Below are 17,237 nucleotides of genomic sequence, written 5' to 3'. Positions count from 1 at the left end.
GTTGTGGCAGAGCCCATGGGGCAGCCGTTCCCAGCACGAGTGATGGGCCAAAGCCCTCGCAAGCACTTTGCCTCTGGGCTCAGTGAAAGGAGGAACTCCACTCCCATCCAAAACTACAATCAGGCGCAAGGCACTGTCTTGGTGCCAATGTTTGAAGGTCATGAATCAGGTCCCTAAGGATGGATCTTTAGTCCTCTCCGAAGGGCAGCAGGGCCGAGGGATAGGTTTTAGGGGGGAGGGGGAGACTCCTACCTGCACATTCCCTTCACCCACCACGATCTCCGCAGTGTAAGCATATTGCACCAGCTGATCCAGGGCCTGCGGGTCAATGTCGTGCAGCGTCACATGGGTCTGGCGGCTTTCACTCATCTCATCTGTGGGGACGCACGGAAAACTCCAATGAGGCCCAGCCAGGCAGGCACGCGGCCCAAGAGCACTCTCGGCCATGCATGGAACAAGTCAATGGTTCTGAACAGAACAACAGTTTCCCCAGGTATATTACTGGGATCCCCAGCCATTGATTCTTGGGGCTTCTCCCCTGCACCTTTAACTGGGGATCCCCCACTGATTACTTAGGGATTCTCTGTGTCAGCTTTAACTGAAGACCCCTGCTCACCGATTCCTTGGGGCCTCTCCCTTGTCTTTAAACCAGAGGTTCCTCCACCCTAATTTCCTTCTCTCATAATTTCCTCCTGGCATCTCTCCCTTTCTGTTAACTGGACTCCTCTCTCCACCTTGCCTTTAAACTAGACATTGAGCTGAGGACAGGCTATAGTCAGCTCTGACATTCCCACTACCCGTACTCCTGTATCATCAAAAACTCAGAAGCCTGGAGCTTAGTTAAGACCATGTAAGGTCTAGATTAGACCCAAGCCCCGTTCCCCTCTCCCTCCCCGTTCACATCACTGGTCTGACAGCCAATTCCCCCTGGCATCAGCAAGAGGGGGCCAGGGCCCACAGCCTGCAGGAGATGCCTTTGGAAAGCCAAAAACTTCCAGCCTTCTTATCCGTGGCGAGTTGGGGATGGAAGGCCTGGTGCGGGAACTGGGTTTGAATGGGGGAAGGAGGCTGCTGCAGGAGGGGGAGGTGGGTTGAGAGGTGGGGAGCAGTGTGGAGCAAGGCGGGTCAGAGAAAGTGCACAAGGAAGGGGTTTGTGGTCTGGAGCTCTGCAGGCCCGAAGGGAAGAACAAAAGGGAATGGGGAGAACGTGGGCTCCTGGGAAGAGTCAGATACTTGCTTGTGAACATGGCGTGGAAGTAGGGGCTGCAGGAGGCCAGCACCACCTTGTGGGCCTTGATCTCCTTGGTGCCCACGTGCAGCACGATGTCGCACAGCAGGCCGCGCTGCCGCATGCGGTTCATGCAGACGAAGGCGTCATGGTAGTGCCGCTTGGAATTGTGGGAGATGCTGTGGCCGTCCCGGTTGAGGAGCTGCATACCCCCCTCCATGGCTGCAGGGCGACGGCGGGCACTCGGTTCTCAGCGGGGTCACTGCAGGGGAAAGCCAGGGAGGTCAGCGAAGGAGGAATGACTGAGGTTGAGCCACTTCCTCAAGGCTCCCACCAAGCGATACACTCGTCTGCTTCCTAGCCGAGCAAGCCTGCTCAAAGTCCCCCCGGGAGGAGAGCTTCCCTCATACCAGGTCCCCTGCAATGGGCCCCACTAGGAGGAAAATGCCTTCCTGCCCCCAAACTTTGCAGTGAATTCTCATGAGCAAGGATCACCCTAGAGAAGCATCCGATGCCACAGAGGAACTGAGATGCCACGGGAGTGCCAAGAGTTGTGGACACTAGGGCCAAGACCCCATCCTGCAATGGTCCAGCTGAGGGCAGGACATAGCCCACTGGGTGTAATTAAAATAAGGGCAACATTCGGTTGGAGACATGGCTAGAAACGTACACAGGAGCTTTTCCTTGAAGTTATAGCCAGGTATCTTATCCAAGTCAGTCTAACAATGCACATTTCCAAGCTACACCAGCATAGGCATTAATCTTGGATTGCTACCTTTTCCCTTTACCATAGCACACCAGCTCTGCATGGGTGAAACAGAGCTTAATTAAAAGACCCAGGCTATTAAAACAAACACAAGACTAAAAAATTGAATGATAAAAATAAATACCCAATGCTCCCTGTATTATACTCAGCAGCGGTGTTGTAGATTATGAAATAGACCATGGGACTCAGAGGACTTGGGTTCTATTCCTGGCTCTGGGTGACCTTGGGCAAATCACTGCCCCTTCTGTGCCTCAGTTTCCCTCTTCACCAGTTGCCTGCTCAGAGTGTAAACTCTTTGGGGCAGGAGCTGTGTCTTACTATGCATTTCTACAGCACCTTGCATAATGGGGACCCTGGTCTATGGCAACAGAAATAATTCATCACCATGCAGCTGGAGAAGAATCTGCCACTCTACTTCACTGATACAAGCTATTTGACTATTTAAACTGCAACTGAATAGTATTAGTGCAATATTTTGAAAAGAGCAGTTTGTCTTTTCAGATCTCTGGTCTCTTCTCCCGCAGAACCTGGGGCCATCCTGCAGCCCAGTTTGGGAAAGGAGCCCTCTCTTCCTTGAAGTTCTTCAGATTGCTTTGAAAAGAATAAAGACCAATGCTCTGTTTCCCTCCGCACGTAGTACGCTGCCTCCCCAGTCAGTATAGTGCATGTCTGGCCTCCACCCCAGAGCCCCGCAGGCTTTTCAGATCCTGACATAGCTCTGCTGGGGAGCAAACTGGGGTGCCCACACATTCAAACGTAGGTCAGACCTATTGCTCCCACATGCCGCTGATGAGGGGCTCCTTTGTACTCTGGCTAACATCCCCAGGTTGCCACCCTTTATATAGAGGAGCCCATTTGGGGTGACAACACAACCCATCTGTTAATCATATAGCTCATATAGGTGTGGGAGAAGAATTTGCCCTGTGGTGGGTAATTCTTCCTGCATTGACTTTATCACTCTCTCTCTCTCTCTCTCTCTCTCACCCAGCCCAACAACTTGCTATTTGGCTACAGCAGATCTAAGGAGACGGATAATCCTGGAGACCAACCACAGTCTCAGTCAAGGTTTTGGAAATTCTCTTTAGCAAATAACTTTGGATTTTTTGCAGGCAGGGCATGGAGATGGGGTGTTACGCCAAGCCTGCTTTACCCACACTCAGGAGTGTCTTTGAACAAGCTTTGGTGTAGTTGCTCCACCAAGAAAAAGCCCCCCTGGATGGGGTCACGAGAGCACGCCACAGACATACCCTTTGAATTCAAGAGTAAGAATGTTGCACCCCCCCAATCCATGTCATCCCTAGTGAATCTGGGGGGGAAGGGTTCCCTATATGAGGGATGTGGGAAAGAAAGGCATTTGTTTCTGCTAAGACATTTTCTTCTTCTATTGCCATGCTGGCAGGCCACATGTGTCTAAGCCGCCTGCCATGTTTTGAAAGGCGTTTGACAGGCTTTTAGATTCTCACTGCAAGCAGCAGCCAAAGAAAAAGAAAAAAAAAACAAAAAAAGCGAGCCAGGAGGGGGAAGGAAAAAGGCAACTTTTGAAAATCATTAGCCACGTTCTGATCAATCCACCTGCCCCTGCATTCCTGCAGCGAGAGAGTCTCCCCAGCCTCTGTATCCTGCACCGCACCTACACGCCACCGTCCGCCAGGCATTTAAAAATAGAACTCCCCCATGCAGCAGTTGCTCAGCTGTGAAGACATTGATTTATTTATTTTTAGCAGCACACAATGTACCAGGATTGGGGTGTGGGGGGGGTACAATAACATGCAGGAGAGAAACCTGCAATGCCCTCTGGTACTTCGATTAACAGACACACACAGAGGAAGGAGAAAAATTTCAGACTCTCACCCCCATCGTCTCCAGTGGAGGCTCACACACACAGGACAAAAGCAAAAAACCAAAACAAAACTGATGTTTCCAGCGATGGGTGCGTGTGGGGGGAGTACGGGACATCATCATGCCCTTGAAAGGGGGAAATGCATCGGATGATCGAATAGACCTTCTCCATCTGTAAGTCCTGGGAGCCCAAATGCTGATTACGAGAGTCCTTAGTGAAGCTGCAATATGTATAATACACGCCAGGCACGTTAATTAACGTGGGTAAAATGCTGGGCTGAAAGGCAGCCTGGTGAATGTGAGGTATAATTATTACCCTGTCAGGCTGTGCTCAAGGACTGTTTCCAAAGGCTGTTTTATTGTATTGGACGGGCTTTGCAATAATTGCTTTATTCCCCTCCCCAGGTGCAATCTCCTGAAGACAAACCCCCAGGCTCCCTGGAGGGATCCGTGCGCCTCCTGAAGCTAGTTTACCCGCTTAATATGCCACCAGGCGTGCTTTTGCCCATTACGATGTTAGGCATGCTCCAGTTCTAATTGGAATCACTCGCTGCCACTTTCCACATCTCGCCAGCAGAGGTGGTGGAGGAGGGGGTTACATGAAAAGAGAGAGAGGTAGGAAGCAAGTGGACACCAAGATCTTTCCTTGCGCTCTTCTGAGCTTGCAGCAAGAGCCCCGTCATGCCAGGCATGCCCTGGCTGAAACTGGAGGCTGGGGGAGGGGCTTTAGAATTTAGAAAACAGGGCTGGAAGACAGGACTCCGGGTTCCCTTGCCAGCTCTGCCCCTGAGTCGCTGCACAGCCCTGGGGAAGTGACTTGCCCATCTGTGAAATGGGGAGAATGATACCCTCTTTACAAAGAGCTTGGAGGTCAGGGAAGTAGAGGCGCTAGGCATTATCCTGTGCAGCTTTCCCTGACTCGGGTTTGTGGAGCAATTGTATCTAAACACCCTCTTGGCACCTCCTGGGGGTGTTCACCCCCCCGCACTGCGTCCACATAAACATGCTGCATCCAGCACACACAGAAGCAGCCACCCTCACAGCAAGGCATGGGAAAGTGAATGCACCAAGCCACAAGCACAGGAGATCCCTGGGGGGTACCCCTCCCAGCTAGGCTTCCCGGCCTGGTGACAGAGGAGCCGTTCTCAGAGTACCATGTGTAGGGGCCGCTCCCTTCCCTGGGCTTCCTCTCCTTATATTCACATGGGGGGTTCTGACTGGTGACTGAATTGCCAGCCTGCCTCAGAGCACAGAGCCCTCTTTCCTTCCTAGAGGCAACATTAGCCATCAGTGATTGACAGGAACGGGTGGGGGCTGCCAGCCAATCGGGGGGGAGGGGAGTCCCAGAGAAGCAGAGCCAGCAGTAGTCTTGTAATGCCATAAGGGGACATAAGTCACAGACAGGGCAGTAGAACATGCAGAGAGACCACAGCAGCAGCAAAAGGTGTCAACTCACCCCCTGCCCTCCATTCCTGCTGGGGAGGTGGAGCATGGGCAGTTAATGGACAATCAGATAAAAGGAAACCAGGCACTTTTTAAACTGCATTATTGAGATGCCCTGGAAACACAGGTTCAAACCTCCGCAGGGCCGACCGGGGCCTCCCAGCCCTCCCTCAGCAGAAAAACAGAGTTCCGTGCAGTTTACTAAGTGAGGCGTTTGGGGATGGGTACTTAAAAACGGCTTGTGGTCTTGTCTTGCCCTCAGGTCCTTGCACAAAACTTCACTGTTGCCCTGTGTACTGTATATTGGTTGCCACTCGCAGTATCACCAACCCCAGCTGCTTGAAAATGACTCAGCCCCTCCAGTAAGGAATTATTTTGGGTAAGTTCTATGGCCTGTTCTATGCAGGAGATCTCAGGGACCGGCACCGGTTCACGGTCCGGTCATTGAGAAACACTGGACTAGATGATCACAATGGTCCCCTCTGGCCTTGGAATCTACAAATCGAGAATCATGGTTTTTAAGCACATCTCACAAGAGCGTTTTGGTTCCATTTCTTTGCCTTCTGGTGTCTGAGCCTACAGGGGACACTTGACTCACAAGCTTCTCTGCAACCCTAGAAGCTCAGAACTTATATATGTAAAAAAAGTAAGCTGAGATTCTCAGGAGATAGCATAAATTCAGGAGCCGGGGCTTTAAGACAAAACACCAACCATCCCAAGAGTGGCAATAAAATCGGGAGGACTGGCAAACACCCCTCCATGGGCTGCTGCGTTTCACTGGCCTTGGACATATAGCATTGGTAGACTGGCTGAGGATGGCATGCAGAGTCACCCGGTCAGATTGCTCTGGGGCAGGACATTAGGCCAGGTTGCTTGCAACGCTGCAGCATGAGAGAACGCACAGCATTCCCCACCATGAGACGTCAGTCTCTGAAGACAGGAAACATGAACCGCAGCATCAGCTGGGGCAGGGCTGCTCAGGCAACCCAAACGGGTCCTGCAGAAGTTAGGTGTTTAGTCTACATGGGACACACAGGGAAGTTACTTAAGGCAAATCAGCTGAAGAGATGAAGTCAATGCCCATAAATTAAAGCACATTATTCCCCTCCCCGGCATGGATGCTCTCATTCAGGAGTAAACTGGCCTCAGTTCACTGTAACTTAATCCTCAAAGACAACCCTGGGAAATTGGACAGGTACAGTGCTGTCTGTCCTGTCTCCACCCGGCTGACAGACTAAACAACAGCTCTAGGATGGGAGCCACCGCTTCCCTCTCAATGGGGAATTGTCACTGGTCAACACTAAAATGTTAAGGCTGCTAAGTATCACACAGCCAATTGTTTGAGCAGAGCCACTGGGATGGTGGGTGGAACACCACTGCGTCCCACCCCTGGCTGTAGCTAACAATTGGAAATCTAGTTTTATCTGTTCTTTCTCAATTAGTCTCCAAGAAACCCACTAGGGGCTCACACACGTCTCAGTTTGTGTCACCTGAGCACATTGCACACCTCAGGGGCTCCTTGCATCCCTCCACACACTGGGTGCCATCTCTCATCTGGCATTCTCCCTACCATGCCAGGGGTTCTGTCTTCAAGGGCGTGTCTACATGGGGATACTCAGAAAAGTTAAAGGTGATTCAGCGGAAGGTGTGAAGCAACCAATCATCTCCCAGTACAGCCACGCCATCCCACACAGTCTGATAGTTAACACAGAAGGGGCCGTTAGCGATAGAGAAGTGATATCTAGACAGGTGTTCATACAAGGTCTGATGGAGAAGAAAAACAAACCCTTGCCAGTCACCATGACGACAAGCTGAAGATGAGCAGCTGAAGATCAGAGGCCACTATAATGGGCCCTAATTGGGCCCCCTGGTTAGCAGTCTCAGCAGAGAGGCTAAAGAACAAAAAGGCCATGGAGACTGGGTTCCCCCATTCCTAGAGGTGGTCACACCAAGTCAGAAGTCAAGCACACTGCACTACTGCGCCTTGTACCGTGGATAGAGGGCCTGATCCTGTTTGCGGGGTTGCCCCTTTGCCTTTAATGGGTGTGGGTTCCCAGCCGTAATGAGAGGACTGTCGGAGTTGGCAGGGAAAGAAGGGAATCTTCGCTCTGCCCCTGCTTGTGCTGCGGGCACAGAGGGGGAGCCAGTTCCTAGCAGCACTCTCCGACGAGATGCCGGCACTAAAAACGTGCACGGGAATAAGAAATCTCACACTCAGGAAGTGAAGGTTCTGTCAGCCCCACTGAGAGGGAATGAATAGGGAACAGTGCCTGGATCACAAGAGACAGTGAGCCAGTCTCCTGAACAAACAGGGGGAGAAACAAGCTTGGTTTTGTTGAGCGCGCAGACGTTGGGCTGCACGTGTGACACGTCAGCTCGGATACATTCAGCGGCCGATGAATATTAATTTCTTAAGTTACGACCGGAAAAAAAACAAAAACAAAAAAACAGAAGGTGGCCGTGCACAACGGCTCGGTTAATGAATGCAAATGATCCTGACCCAAAGGGAGGGCTGTTCTCTTGCCCAAAAAAGCATATTTTGGAGGGAGTGAATGGAAACACCCTGAGCTGTGAACAGGGCCAGAGAGTCAGTTCCCCAGAAAAAGGCTCTGGGGTTGCCCTTCACACAGACAGGCCTGGGAGAACTGGCTTCTCTTGGCACTGCAATCCTGGCTACCTTGCCAGCTGGGAGCTCTGAAATGCTCGGCACAGGATGCCTCTTTGCAAGAACCAGGGTGCCGGGGGACTCCCAGGTGGCTGCTGGGTAGAAGGTCACATTCCCTCCAGCTGACGTACCCAGCATTCAATTTCTGTGCCTCCTCAAGTAACTGGTCATATGGAGCGATGCTACGGCTGGGCCATACACAGGTTTGAGTCTACTACTGTTTATTGGGTTAACGGACCGAGATCTTTAGCTCACGGAGTAAAGACCCGTGATCTTAGAGCCAGAGTTCCGGCCTCCCGCTGCATCTCCCCACTCGTACGTTGCCTTTGAACCAGTAGCATTCCACAGCACTACTGGAGAAAACCATTGCTGGGTTTCACTCCCAGTGGGAAGCAGAAGGAAAAGGGTTAACGAAAGAGCCACCGTGGGGGAGGGATAGCTCAGTGGTTTGAGCATTGGCCTGCTAAACCCAGAGTTGTGAGTTCAACCCTTGAGGGGGCCATTTAGGGATCTGGGGCAAAAATTGGGGATTGGTCCTGCTTTGAGCAGGGGGTTGGACTAGATGACCTCCTGAGGTCCCTTCCAACCCTGATATTCTATGACAGATTTGGTCTATGACATATGCGCAATATACTGCAGTGGTGTCTTCTCATTGGCAGTACGGATCCCTGTTCATCTTGGCTTCCTGGTTCCAACTCACCATTGAGAGTCTTACACTAGCCCTAAAAACCATGCACTTGATTTGTGGCTGACAAGTGACAAGAGGCCAAAACCCAAGGCCACTTCTGCACCAGTGAAAGCACTGAAATGTCAGTATCCAGTCAGCTGCAAGGAGCGGGAGGAGCAGGAAGAGACCAGGCTGGGGGATCTGTGCATCCTTTGTCACAGCTCACTGGCAGAGGTGGGACACGCTGGAGAGTCAGGAGTGCATGTCCTCTATTCCACCCCAAAGCCAGCAAGTGACTGGGATGCTTCTAGGTGGAGTGTGTATATACACACAGACAGGTGTAAGACTTTTCCTTTTCAGGTCTCTGCATTGCTCCTAGGTACCCCCTCTTGCACTGCACCGATAATTCATCCCCATCCTTAGCTGCAGGCCTTACAGTGCCCTTAAAAATCTTTTCAGGCACAAGTCCTGCTCTCGCAAGGCTACCAAAGCACCCTGGACACAGCATGCTAGGGTGATCGGCAGCACTGGATCCCCACCCAGGGCACCCAAGAGAACAACCATCAGAAGGGGAAACTGAACTGGCTGCAACAGCCATGAAGACCTGAGGGGCCCTCCAGAACGGGGTGTGGAGGGAGCAGTGGATTTGGTTTGGCTTGGGGAGCACACCTTTCTCCACAATGCACTGCACCCCTGTACGCCAGGCATACTTAGCTCCAACACTCCTGTACAAAGGGGAAGTGTGATCTGCTTGGCAGGGTCTCTTTAACTGAACCCACTGGCCCAGTATCATCCTTGAGCCCTTCCTAGCACCTCCAGCACCCCAGTGTGAAGGATGGAGCAAGGCGCAGAGAGGCGGCAATCTGAATCCTCATCAGCCTGACTTGGTCGGGTTTTTTCCCCTACTCACTGTGCATTGGCGTGAACAACTTCATAAGGGGCAGGGTTAATCTGGCCCTGACACTGTGCCTATGGCTGCACCGTTGCTATTAGCTAGTGGTGTTTGAAGGACACATCCCCCCGACCCGGCCCGCACACACACACAACGCAGGGATTTTACCCCTCAGGAATTGCTCACTGTCACCCATGCTTATGAGCTGTTCAGGAAGAAGCCAGGCGAATATCACTAGGGTGAAGCAGGCATGGAGAATGCCCTCAGCACGGCACTCCCCAGCTGGGGCAGCCGGCCAGCGTCTCATACCACTCGAGAATTGGAATGACGTGCAGGGCTGCCCGAGACAGGGCCCTCCTGGTCCCCTGGGGGCAGCCAGCTCCTCAGGGTCGGAGGCGATCTAGCTGCATTTAAAGAGAGGAGACCAGAAGTGGGAGAAGTCTAGCATGTGGCTGGTAGGCTGAGCTTCAAGATGCAGCGGGGGCCAGACATGCAGAGTCGCTCCCGCCCCCTCCCCAGCAGCTCCCCAAACACAGGCTAAGGAAAGGGAACAAGAGGAAGAGAAGGGAGCATGCAGGTATTGGGGGAAAGGGGCTCTCTCAGTGCTGAGTTTGGGAAGGTGATGGCTCTGTATTTTGTAACAGTTTGCAGGCTATTACCTAGCAGTGATGGCCAAATCTAGCTAAAGGTACTTATATGCTCCCGCCCCCATCACGGTCATATTAAAGCACCTCAATCTTTATTGTATTCATCCTCACACCACCGCTGTGAGGTAGGGGGGTGCTATTACCCTCATTGTACAGATGGGAAACTGAGGCACAGAGCAGCTGAATGGCTTGCCCAAGGTCACCCAGGAAGCCTGTGCCAGAGCAGGGACTTGAATTTCGGTTTCCCAAGTGTTAGGCTAGTGGCCTGACCATTGGGCAGAGATCCAGATTACATATCAGGCACCGTCTCCCACCTGTTTCTGCAGCAGGCAGTAGGGTCCTACGGAGAGGCCAACTTTTGTTTCCCTTCCCCACCCACCCCACAAGGGTGTGCAACAGTTCCTGAAGGGGACCCCATTCAGCCTGCTTCCTCCTGCAGCATTAGGGATCTAGGGAGGTACATGAAGGGAGGGGGGCCTGTAGATCCTTCCCATTCCTGAGCCATGGGTAGAAGGATGGGGGTAGGAGGGACAAAGAAGAGGCAAGAGGCCTGTCCCCACCTCCCACAGCAATTAGACCTTTTCCGCTCACGGACTTAACGAGCTTGTCCTCTCCCCATTTCACCACCATGGTGTGACACTGCACCTGGTTTTCAAGCCAGTAGATGATAGGTTGCGTTGTGCTGTTTGCAACAGGACAGGTCTAGTGAGTCTCCATAGAGGCCCGGATCTTGCCTTCAAGCATCCTCGTGGCGCTCAGCACTGCGGTAGGGGTGCGCACGCCCTTGCATGGCACATAAACAGGGAACACGACGCCATCGGGCTCTGGTGCAGACGGAGGTTACGTGTGGGCACCTGCAAGGTCAAGCACTAGATGCACCCTCCTCACTGAGATGCAGTCTCAAGCTTCTTCTGCAGCTCCTTCCTTGCTTGTAAGTACATGGAGTAGCAAGAGGAGAGGACAGTTTGAGCAGAGAAAGGACGTGTCCAAGGAAGCATGGGTTCAGGTAAGCTCATTAGGCGCTTAGTTCTGGCCTCCCTCCTTTGGTCACCTGCCTAGGAAACTTCACTACGAGGATGTGAGTGTGTGTCAGGCTCAGGCCCCAGGTGCAGAGCCATTCTGTGGATTCACCCTAGCAACCAGACCAAGTGGGTCTCATTAGCTCCAACTCAGGAGGATAAAAGGCTGACTCAAGAGGGAGGATTTCTCCCCAGAGGAACGCCTCTCCTTAAGGCATCCCAGGAGGAAGCATAAAGTTTATGGCCTCGATCCTGCAAATGGATGTATCTCAGCAGACCTTGTACCCACAGAGACAGACTTGGGTCCTGACTCTGCCATTGGGTAAGCACAGCCCTGCTTTAGAGGGTTAATTAAATTAAGAACAGGAAAGGGGCATGTTTGGGCAAAAACCAATGAGTTCGCATGAGCTGCAGCAGGATCAGGGTAGGGAACTCACCCATGTCCACAGGGCTCCACAGTTTGGGATTAAACGTATACTGGGATTAAATGTAAAGCTATTTGGTGCAGGGACCATATTCTTCTTGTATTTGTGCAGCCCCTGATATTGACTGGGGCACTGTTAGAAAAGAGTAATGAAGGCTTGGTATTTTTCCCCTGTTTAAACATTTTTTATATGTTGAATGCAGTTAAATGCTTTCCCCATTTCCTCTTTTAAAAAGACCCTAATAATTAGCCCTGTCTTAAGGACTTTTGGGGCATTTGTATTGTTCTAGGGAAAACTCAATTCAAAATCCTCAATTTTCCGCACACGTGTGTGTGTGTGTGAATTGCACACAAATGCTTTTTTTTTTTTTTAAAAAAAAAAAAAAAAGAGGGCACGGATAGGGTTAGAAGTTGTCCTCTGTGTCACACTGGGGCAGAACACAAATAGAGGACACAGTCCCCAGGAACAATCATGAGGCACAAATAGCCTTGCTGACAGCATAACAATAGGCTCTGTGGTTCTACTGCACAGCATTGCCAGAAATACAGCATGAGCAAATGCATCAGTAAAACAAACCAGATACCTGGTGTGCAAATTCTCACCCCTCTCACCTTCCGTTTGAAGAGAAGCAGTGCCAGGTGGTGGCATGAAATTAACACAGGAGTCCAAGCTAGGGTGGCCGTCTGTGCAGTATTTTAAGAGAGGTCCCAACGTCCTACAGCCTATATCCATGAAGCAGTTACTAAGGAACACGAGATCAGATGAGATGTTTGCAAGCAATAATAATTTCTAAGGCCCCTCCTCTCTGTATTCCAGGGCCCCAAAGGACCAGACTCGGATATAAAGGGATGGTTTTGAACCATCACCAAGCCACGATGAGATTCCAACCCTTAAAAATAAGCATGATCCCATACTTTTCAGACTTCTCCTTCATATCCCTGGAATGCTGGTAGGCACCCCAGTGTATACAGCAGCTCAAATTCTCACAGCCCTGTTATACAGCCAAAACACATGAATAGTGGTCACAAAAGTCCATGTGCCAGTATTCTGGCAGAGCTAGAGCGCAGCACAAGGGGCCTATCGGAAAAGCATATTTCCTGTGGAATTGACCCCCCCCCATCCCCATTTCCAAGGGGCTTGTTGCACAGCTAACCTCCCAGGGAAGCAAATCCGGCGCCGTAACAGCCCATTGATTTCTTCAGCTCAGCACAGCTAGAAGCCAAACGACACGGCAGAGAGCCGCAGGAGGGAAGATCAAGTGTGCCTGGGAAGGTGGCACTCAAAAGGAAACCCCAGTTCTGCCCTGCAGATGCCATGGATTAGCACCGTTCCTGACTGACAGACATAAATATGTCGGGACAGGACGCGCCAACATCGACTCCTGGAGGAAGGGGCACTCAGCAGCCCCATCTCGCAATTTCCCTCCTCACCCGCAGGGAGGGAGGGCACAAGGAGAAAGCACACAGGCCCCCCCTCCCCAGCCAGCCAGCAACAGAAGCCAAAAGACTAAACTGCATGTTGCGTCTGTCATGGCCTCCGACTGCCGAACAGCAGATCCCCGCGCATAGATGCATCCTCTGCAGCAAGACCCAGCGAGCGACAACCACGTGCACAAGCCTCTAGTACAACCTGGCCTAAAACGTCATTGAAAAAGGCCTCTTCTCTTGTGTACCTTTCCCCAGCACGCATCCTCCATCTGCAGGCCACCAGGACCCAATTAACAGAGTAGCTGTAATTCTCCTTGACGGAGTTGCTTCTTTCTGCTCCCAAGAAAACACACACACACACAGAACGCCTGCTGATCAGCAGCATTAATCAGCTCTTCGACTTGCCTAGAGTGTGGGGTGCAACAGATAGAGATGACTCGCACTAGCTCCCAGCTCTCCCTGTACGTTTTTATGAATTAGACATAACGACGCGCATTGAATCCTCCTGTCTAGACATCGGCAAGGAAGTGACAGGCTGCCAGGGAGTGTGTGTAGCTTTGGGGGTGGGACGCACACAATCGCCAGCTCTGTAGCATGCAGAGATTGTGGTGGCTGCAGGCAGGGTATAGGGATTGGCACACTGCCTGTTTGGCCCAGGTCAGTATCATTGCTTTAACAACCTTCATCAGGGCTTTGGGAGTCCGCTCCGGTGGGTGGGGAGGTTTGGTGCCTTTTCCAATTAAAAGCGTTTCTTCTGCACATCCGTCCCGTGCACCTGCATTTTTTAAAAAAGGGTGAATTTCAGGCTGGACGATGCCCTAGGGCAACGCCTTAAGGGCGGTGGTGGGAGTGCCAGATAGAACCTTAGCAGCATCTGCACCTCGGCTATGGAACTCTTGCTCCTGCGAGAGATAAGGGGCTACAGGTCTCACCATGTTATGAGCTAAATGCAAAATCCATCTCTTTGGCTTGACTTCTCCACCCCTCCCCAGCACTTTCTTCACACAAACTACTCCAAATCCAGTTCTTTCATCTCCAGGCTGGGGAGAGGCAGTGTAAAATACCCTGGGGAGGCGCTCAGGTCCTGCAGCAGTGGGAGTCAGATGTACCCAACAGATGGGGTGCCTGCATGCCTGGATCTTCCCAGCCCTGTGCAGAAGTGAGGGGGGAGGGGGAGATCCTTACTCTGATCTAGCCCTAAGCAAGCTAAGGACTGAGATCCAGTAACCAATTCCCATGGCCACTCCTTATTAGAGCAGGGGCGAAGACCTCACAGGAGGCAAGATGATCCCACATACCCATCTCAGGGAAGTATCAATTCCATGGAGGAAGACATCACTCTCCTCCCCCAGGTGCACTCAGCCAGGGAGCGGACTGGCGGCAATGAAAAAAAACACTTTACCTTTGGTCAAGGAGCAGAGATGTCCCTTCTGGAGGAGATGTGGGTTGTGCAGCACAATTGCCTCCCTCCCTCCCTGGGAATTCTCTCTGCAGACACAAGCATGCATCATATTGAGGATATTGCGTGCATGTGTCTGGTGCCCCTGCAAGGCTATAATCAGGCCCAGTACAGGCAGGTTCCTCTTCACCATCCTGCTGATGCACCTCATTCCTTCCCTGAAACTCCCCCTATGCTATCCTTCTAGGCTTAATGCTGTGGTACCCGAGCGCTGCTCAGAGTTATGCACCTTTGCTGCTGCCCATTGCACCACCCCATGGCAGGTCCAGTCCTGGGCCTTTCCAGGTCAGTATCATCCTCCCATATTAGGAATGGTGGAAACTGAGGCACAGGGAGAGAGTAAGCAACTTGTGCACCGGCACAGAAGATGTCAGTATCAGAGGAACTCAAATTCAGGAGCTGCTGGCTCCCCATCCTGTGCTCAGGCTACACCACTCTGTCTCGGCGGTACACCAAGCGAGGTGCATGCATTCTACCTGCCCAGGCTCAGAGCCTCTGATCACAGGTGGCAACTTACTGATATGGAACTGGCCACTTACTCCTCAGCTATACTCCACTATCTCAAGGAAAGGATATGTCCATTGAGGAATGGTAGGAAAACCTTGTGTGTACGTTGTCACTACAAACAAAATTAATGCTCTGGAGGATGGTGTGGACTGCACCCTTAGCAAGTTTGCAGAGGACACGAAACTGGGAGGAGAGGTAGATACGCTGGAGGGTAGGGATAGGATACAGAGGGACCTAGACAAATTAGAGGATTGGGCCAAAAGAAATCTGATGAGGTTCAACAAGGATAAGTGCAGAGTCCTGCACTTAGGACGGAAGAATCCCATGCACCGCTACAGACTAGGGACCGAATGGCTCGGCAGCAGTTCGGCAGAAAAGGACCTAGGGGTTACAGTGGATGAGAAGCTGGATATGAGTCAACAGTGTGCCCTTGTTGCCAGGAAGGCCAATGGCATTTTGGGCTGTATAAGTAGGGGCATTGCCAGCAGATCGAGGGACGTGATCGTTCCCCTCTATTCGACATTGGTGAGGCCTCATCTGGAGTACTGTGTCCAGTTTTGGGCCCCACACTACAAGAAGAATGTGGAAAAATTGGAAAACGTCCAGTGGAGGGCAACAAAAATGATTAGGGGACGGGAACCCATGACTTATGAGGAGAGGCTGAGGGAACTGTGATTGTTAGTCTGCGGAAGAGAAGAATGAGGGGGGATTTGATAGCTGCTTTCAACTGCCTGAAAGGGCATTCCAAAGAGGATGGATCTAGACTGTTCTCAGTGGTAGCAGATGACAGAACGAGGAGTAATGGTCTCAAGTTGCAGTGGGGGAGGTTTAGGTTGGATATTAGGAAAAACTTTTTCAATAGGAGAGTGGTGAAGCACTGGAATGCGTTACCTAGGGAGGTGGTGGAATCTCTTTCCTGAGAAGTTTTTAAGGTCAGGCTTGACAAAGCCCTGGCTGGGATGATTTAGTTGGGGATTGGTCCTGCTTTGAGCAGGGGGTTGGACTAGATGACCTCCTGAGGTCCCTTCCAACCCTCATATTCTATGATTCTATGAAAGCCACAATGCTGTGGCCTAAAGCACTGGACTAGAACTCAGAAGACCTGGCTTTTATTCCTCGCTCGGCCACTGGCCTGCTGGGTGACCTTGGGCAAGTCACTTTACCTCTCTGTGTCTCGGTTTCCCTGTCTGTAAAATGGGGATAAGGATATTGCTCTCCTTTGTGAGGTGCTGGGTATTATTATTACAACCATCTCCCCATGGAGTTCTGAGGTTCATACAGGGATCCACCTGCATGGATGCAGTTGCAAGCTTGGGGCTAATCCTCTAACAGTGGACTCCTGGGGCCAGATTTTCTGAAGTGCTCAGCCTACGGGGAGCACATTGGGTGCTGAGGTCCAACATCAAACCAACCCATTAAAGGCCCAGAAACTAAGCTAAGCCTTTTCTCTCTACCTCTTTATGAAGGGTCAATGTACCTAACACACAGGCTGTCAAATAACAGGACACGCTGATGAATGCACAAACCCAAAGGGTCAAATTCTGCTTTCCCCTGCCCTGGAAGGCATAGAGTGGGAGCACTTTTACCCAACCCTGTGCACCTGCCTGGAGGCAGCAGGAGTCCATCAATCGGAAGGCACAGGGGAGCATTGGGGCTGGCAGAGGGCCTGCTCGGCTGCTTTCAGTGGTCCTGTCTTTCCTCCGCTTCTGTACAAGTGAGGCGGTGTGGTGCTGGCTCTAGGATTGTGCTGCCCTTGCATAACAACAGTGGCCACACTACAGCCAAGCTGAGGCTCATGCACAGTCCTCACCTGCCTCCGCCGGGACTATCTTTAATATGAGCCAGAGGAAGCATTAGCTTTAGTTTAAAATACTAGTTGTTTGTATTACAGATGCCCCATTGCCCTGGGTGCTGTACAGACACAGGCAGTCCCAGCCCCAAAGAGCTTTACAAACTAAACAGACAAGTCAAATAACAGGTGGGAGGAGAAAGAGAGGGCCAGGGAACTGAAATGACTCACCCAAGGTCACACAGCAGCTCAGCTAGGAATAGAACCCAGATCTTCCGACTCACAGATTCACTCACAGATCACCAAGGTGGGGGACAAAATTAAGTGGGGATAATGGACAGCCATGGGTTTCTTCTGAGCATCACAGTCTGGGATACCAAGCTAGGCCTTTAAAAAGAGAGAGAAATGCTAGAATGGTCTTTTCCTGAGCTGTTGTGATGACGAAAAGACATATTATTTACGCA

At 51.5% G+C, this 17,237-nt stretch overlaps 1 protein-coding gene across 8 annotated transcripts in view; it reads right to left on the bottom strand.

The window, feature by feature from the left end:
• KLHL17 (kelch like family member 17) overlaps positions 1-17,237 on the bottom strand; it is a 38,095-nt gene that overhangs the window by 16,956 nt on the left and 3,902 nt on the right. For 3 of the 8 annotated variants that reach the window (XM_078849305.1, XM_078849306.1, XM_073316566.2), the window contains 2 exons: positions 1,238-1,490; positions 253-374 (listed from right to left, as the gene is read on the bottom strand). In XM_078849305.1, coding sequence (XP_078705431.1) covers positions 253-374; positions 1,238-1,448 — 333 coding nt within the window. In that variant the 5' untranslated portion in view covers positions 1,449-1,490. Of the gene's footprint in view, positions 1-252; positions 375-1,237; positions 1,491-14,420; positions 14,507-17,004; positions 17,161-17,237 lie in introns of those variants that run through there. The other 5 variants (XM_073316565.2, XM_073316567.2, XM_073316571.2 and 2 more) reach the window with 5 other exon arrangements.

The sequence above is a fragment of the Lepidochelys kempii genome, chromosome 18, assembly GCF_965140285.1.
Source record: "Lepidochelys kempii isolate rLepKem1 chromosome 18, rLepKem1.hap1, whole genome shotgun sequence".
Classification (NCBI taxonomy): domain Eukaryota; kingdom Metazoa; phylum Chordata; order Testudines; family Cheloniidae; genus Lepidochelys; species Lepidochelys kempii.
The sequence above is the reverse complement of the archived record's forward strand: the minus strand, read 5'-3'. Positions and strand labels throughout refer to the sequence as shown.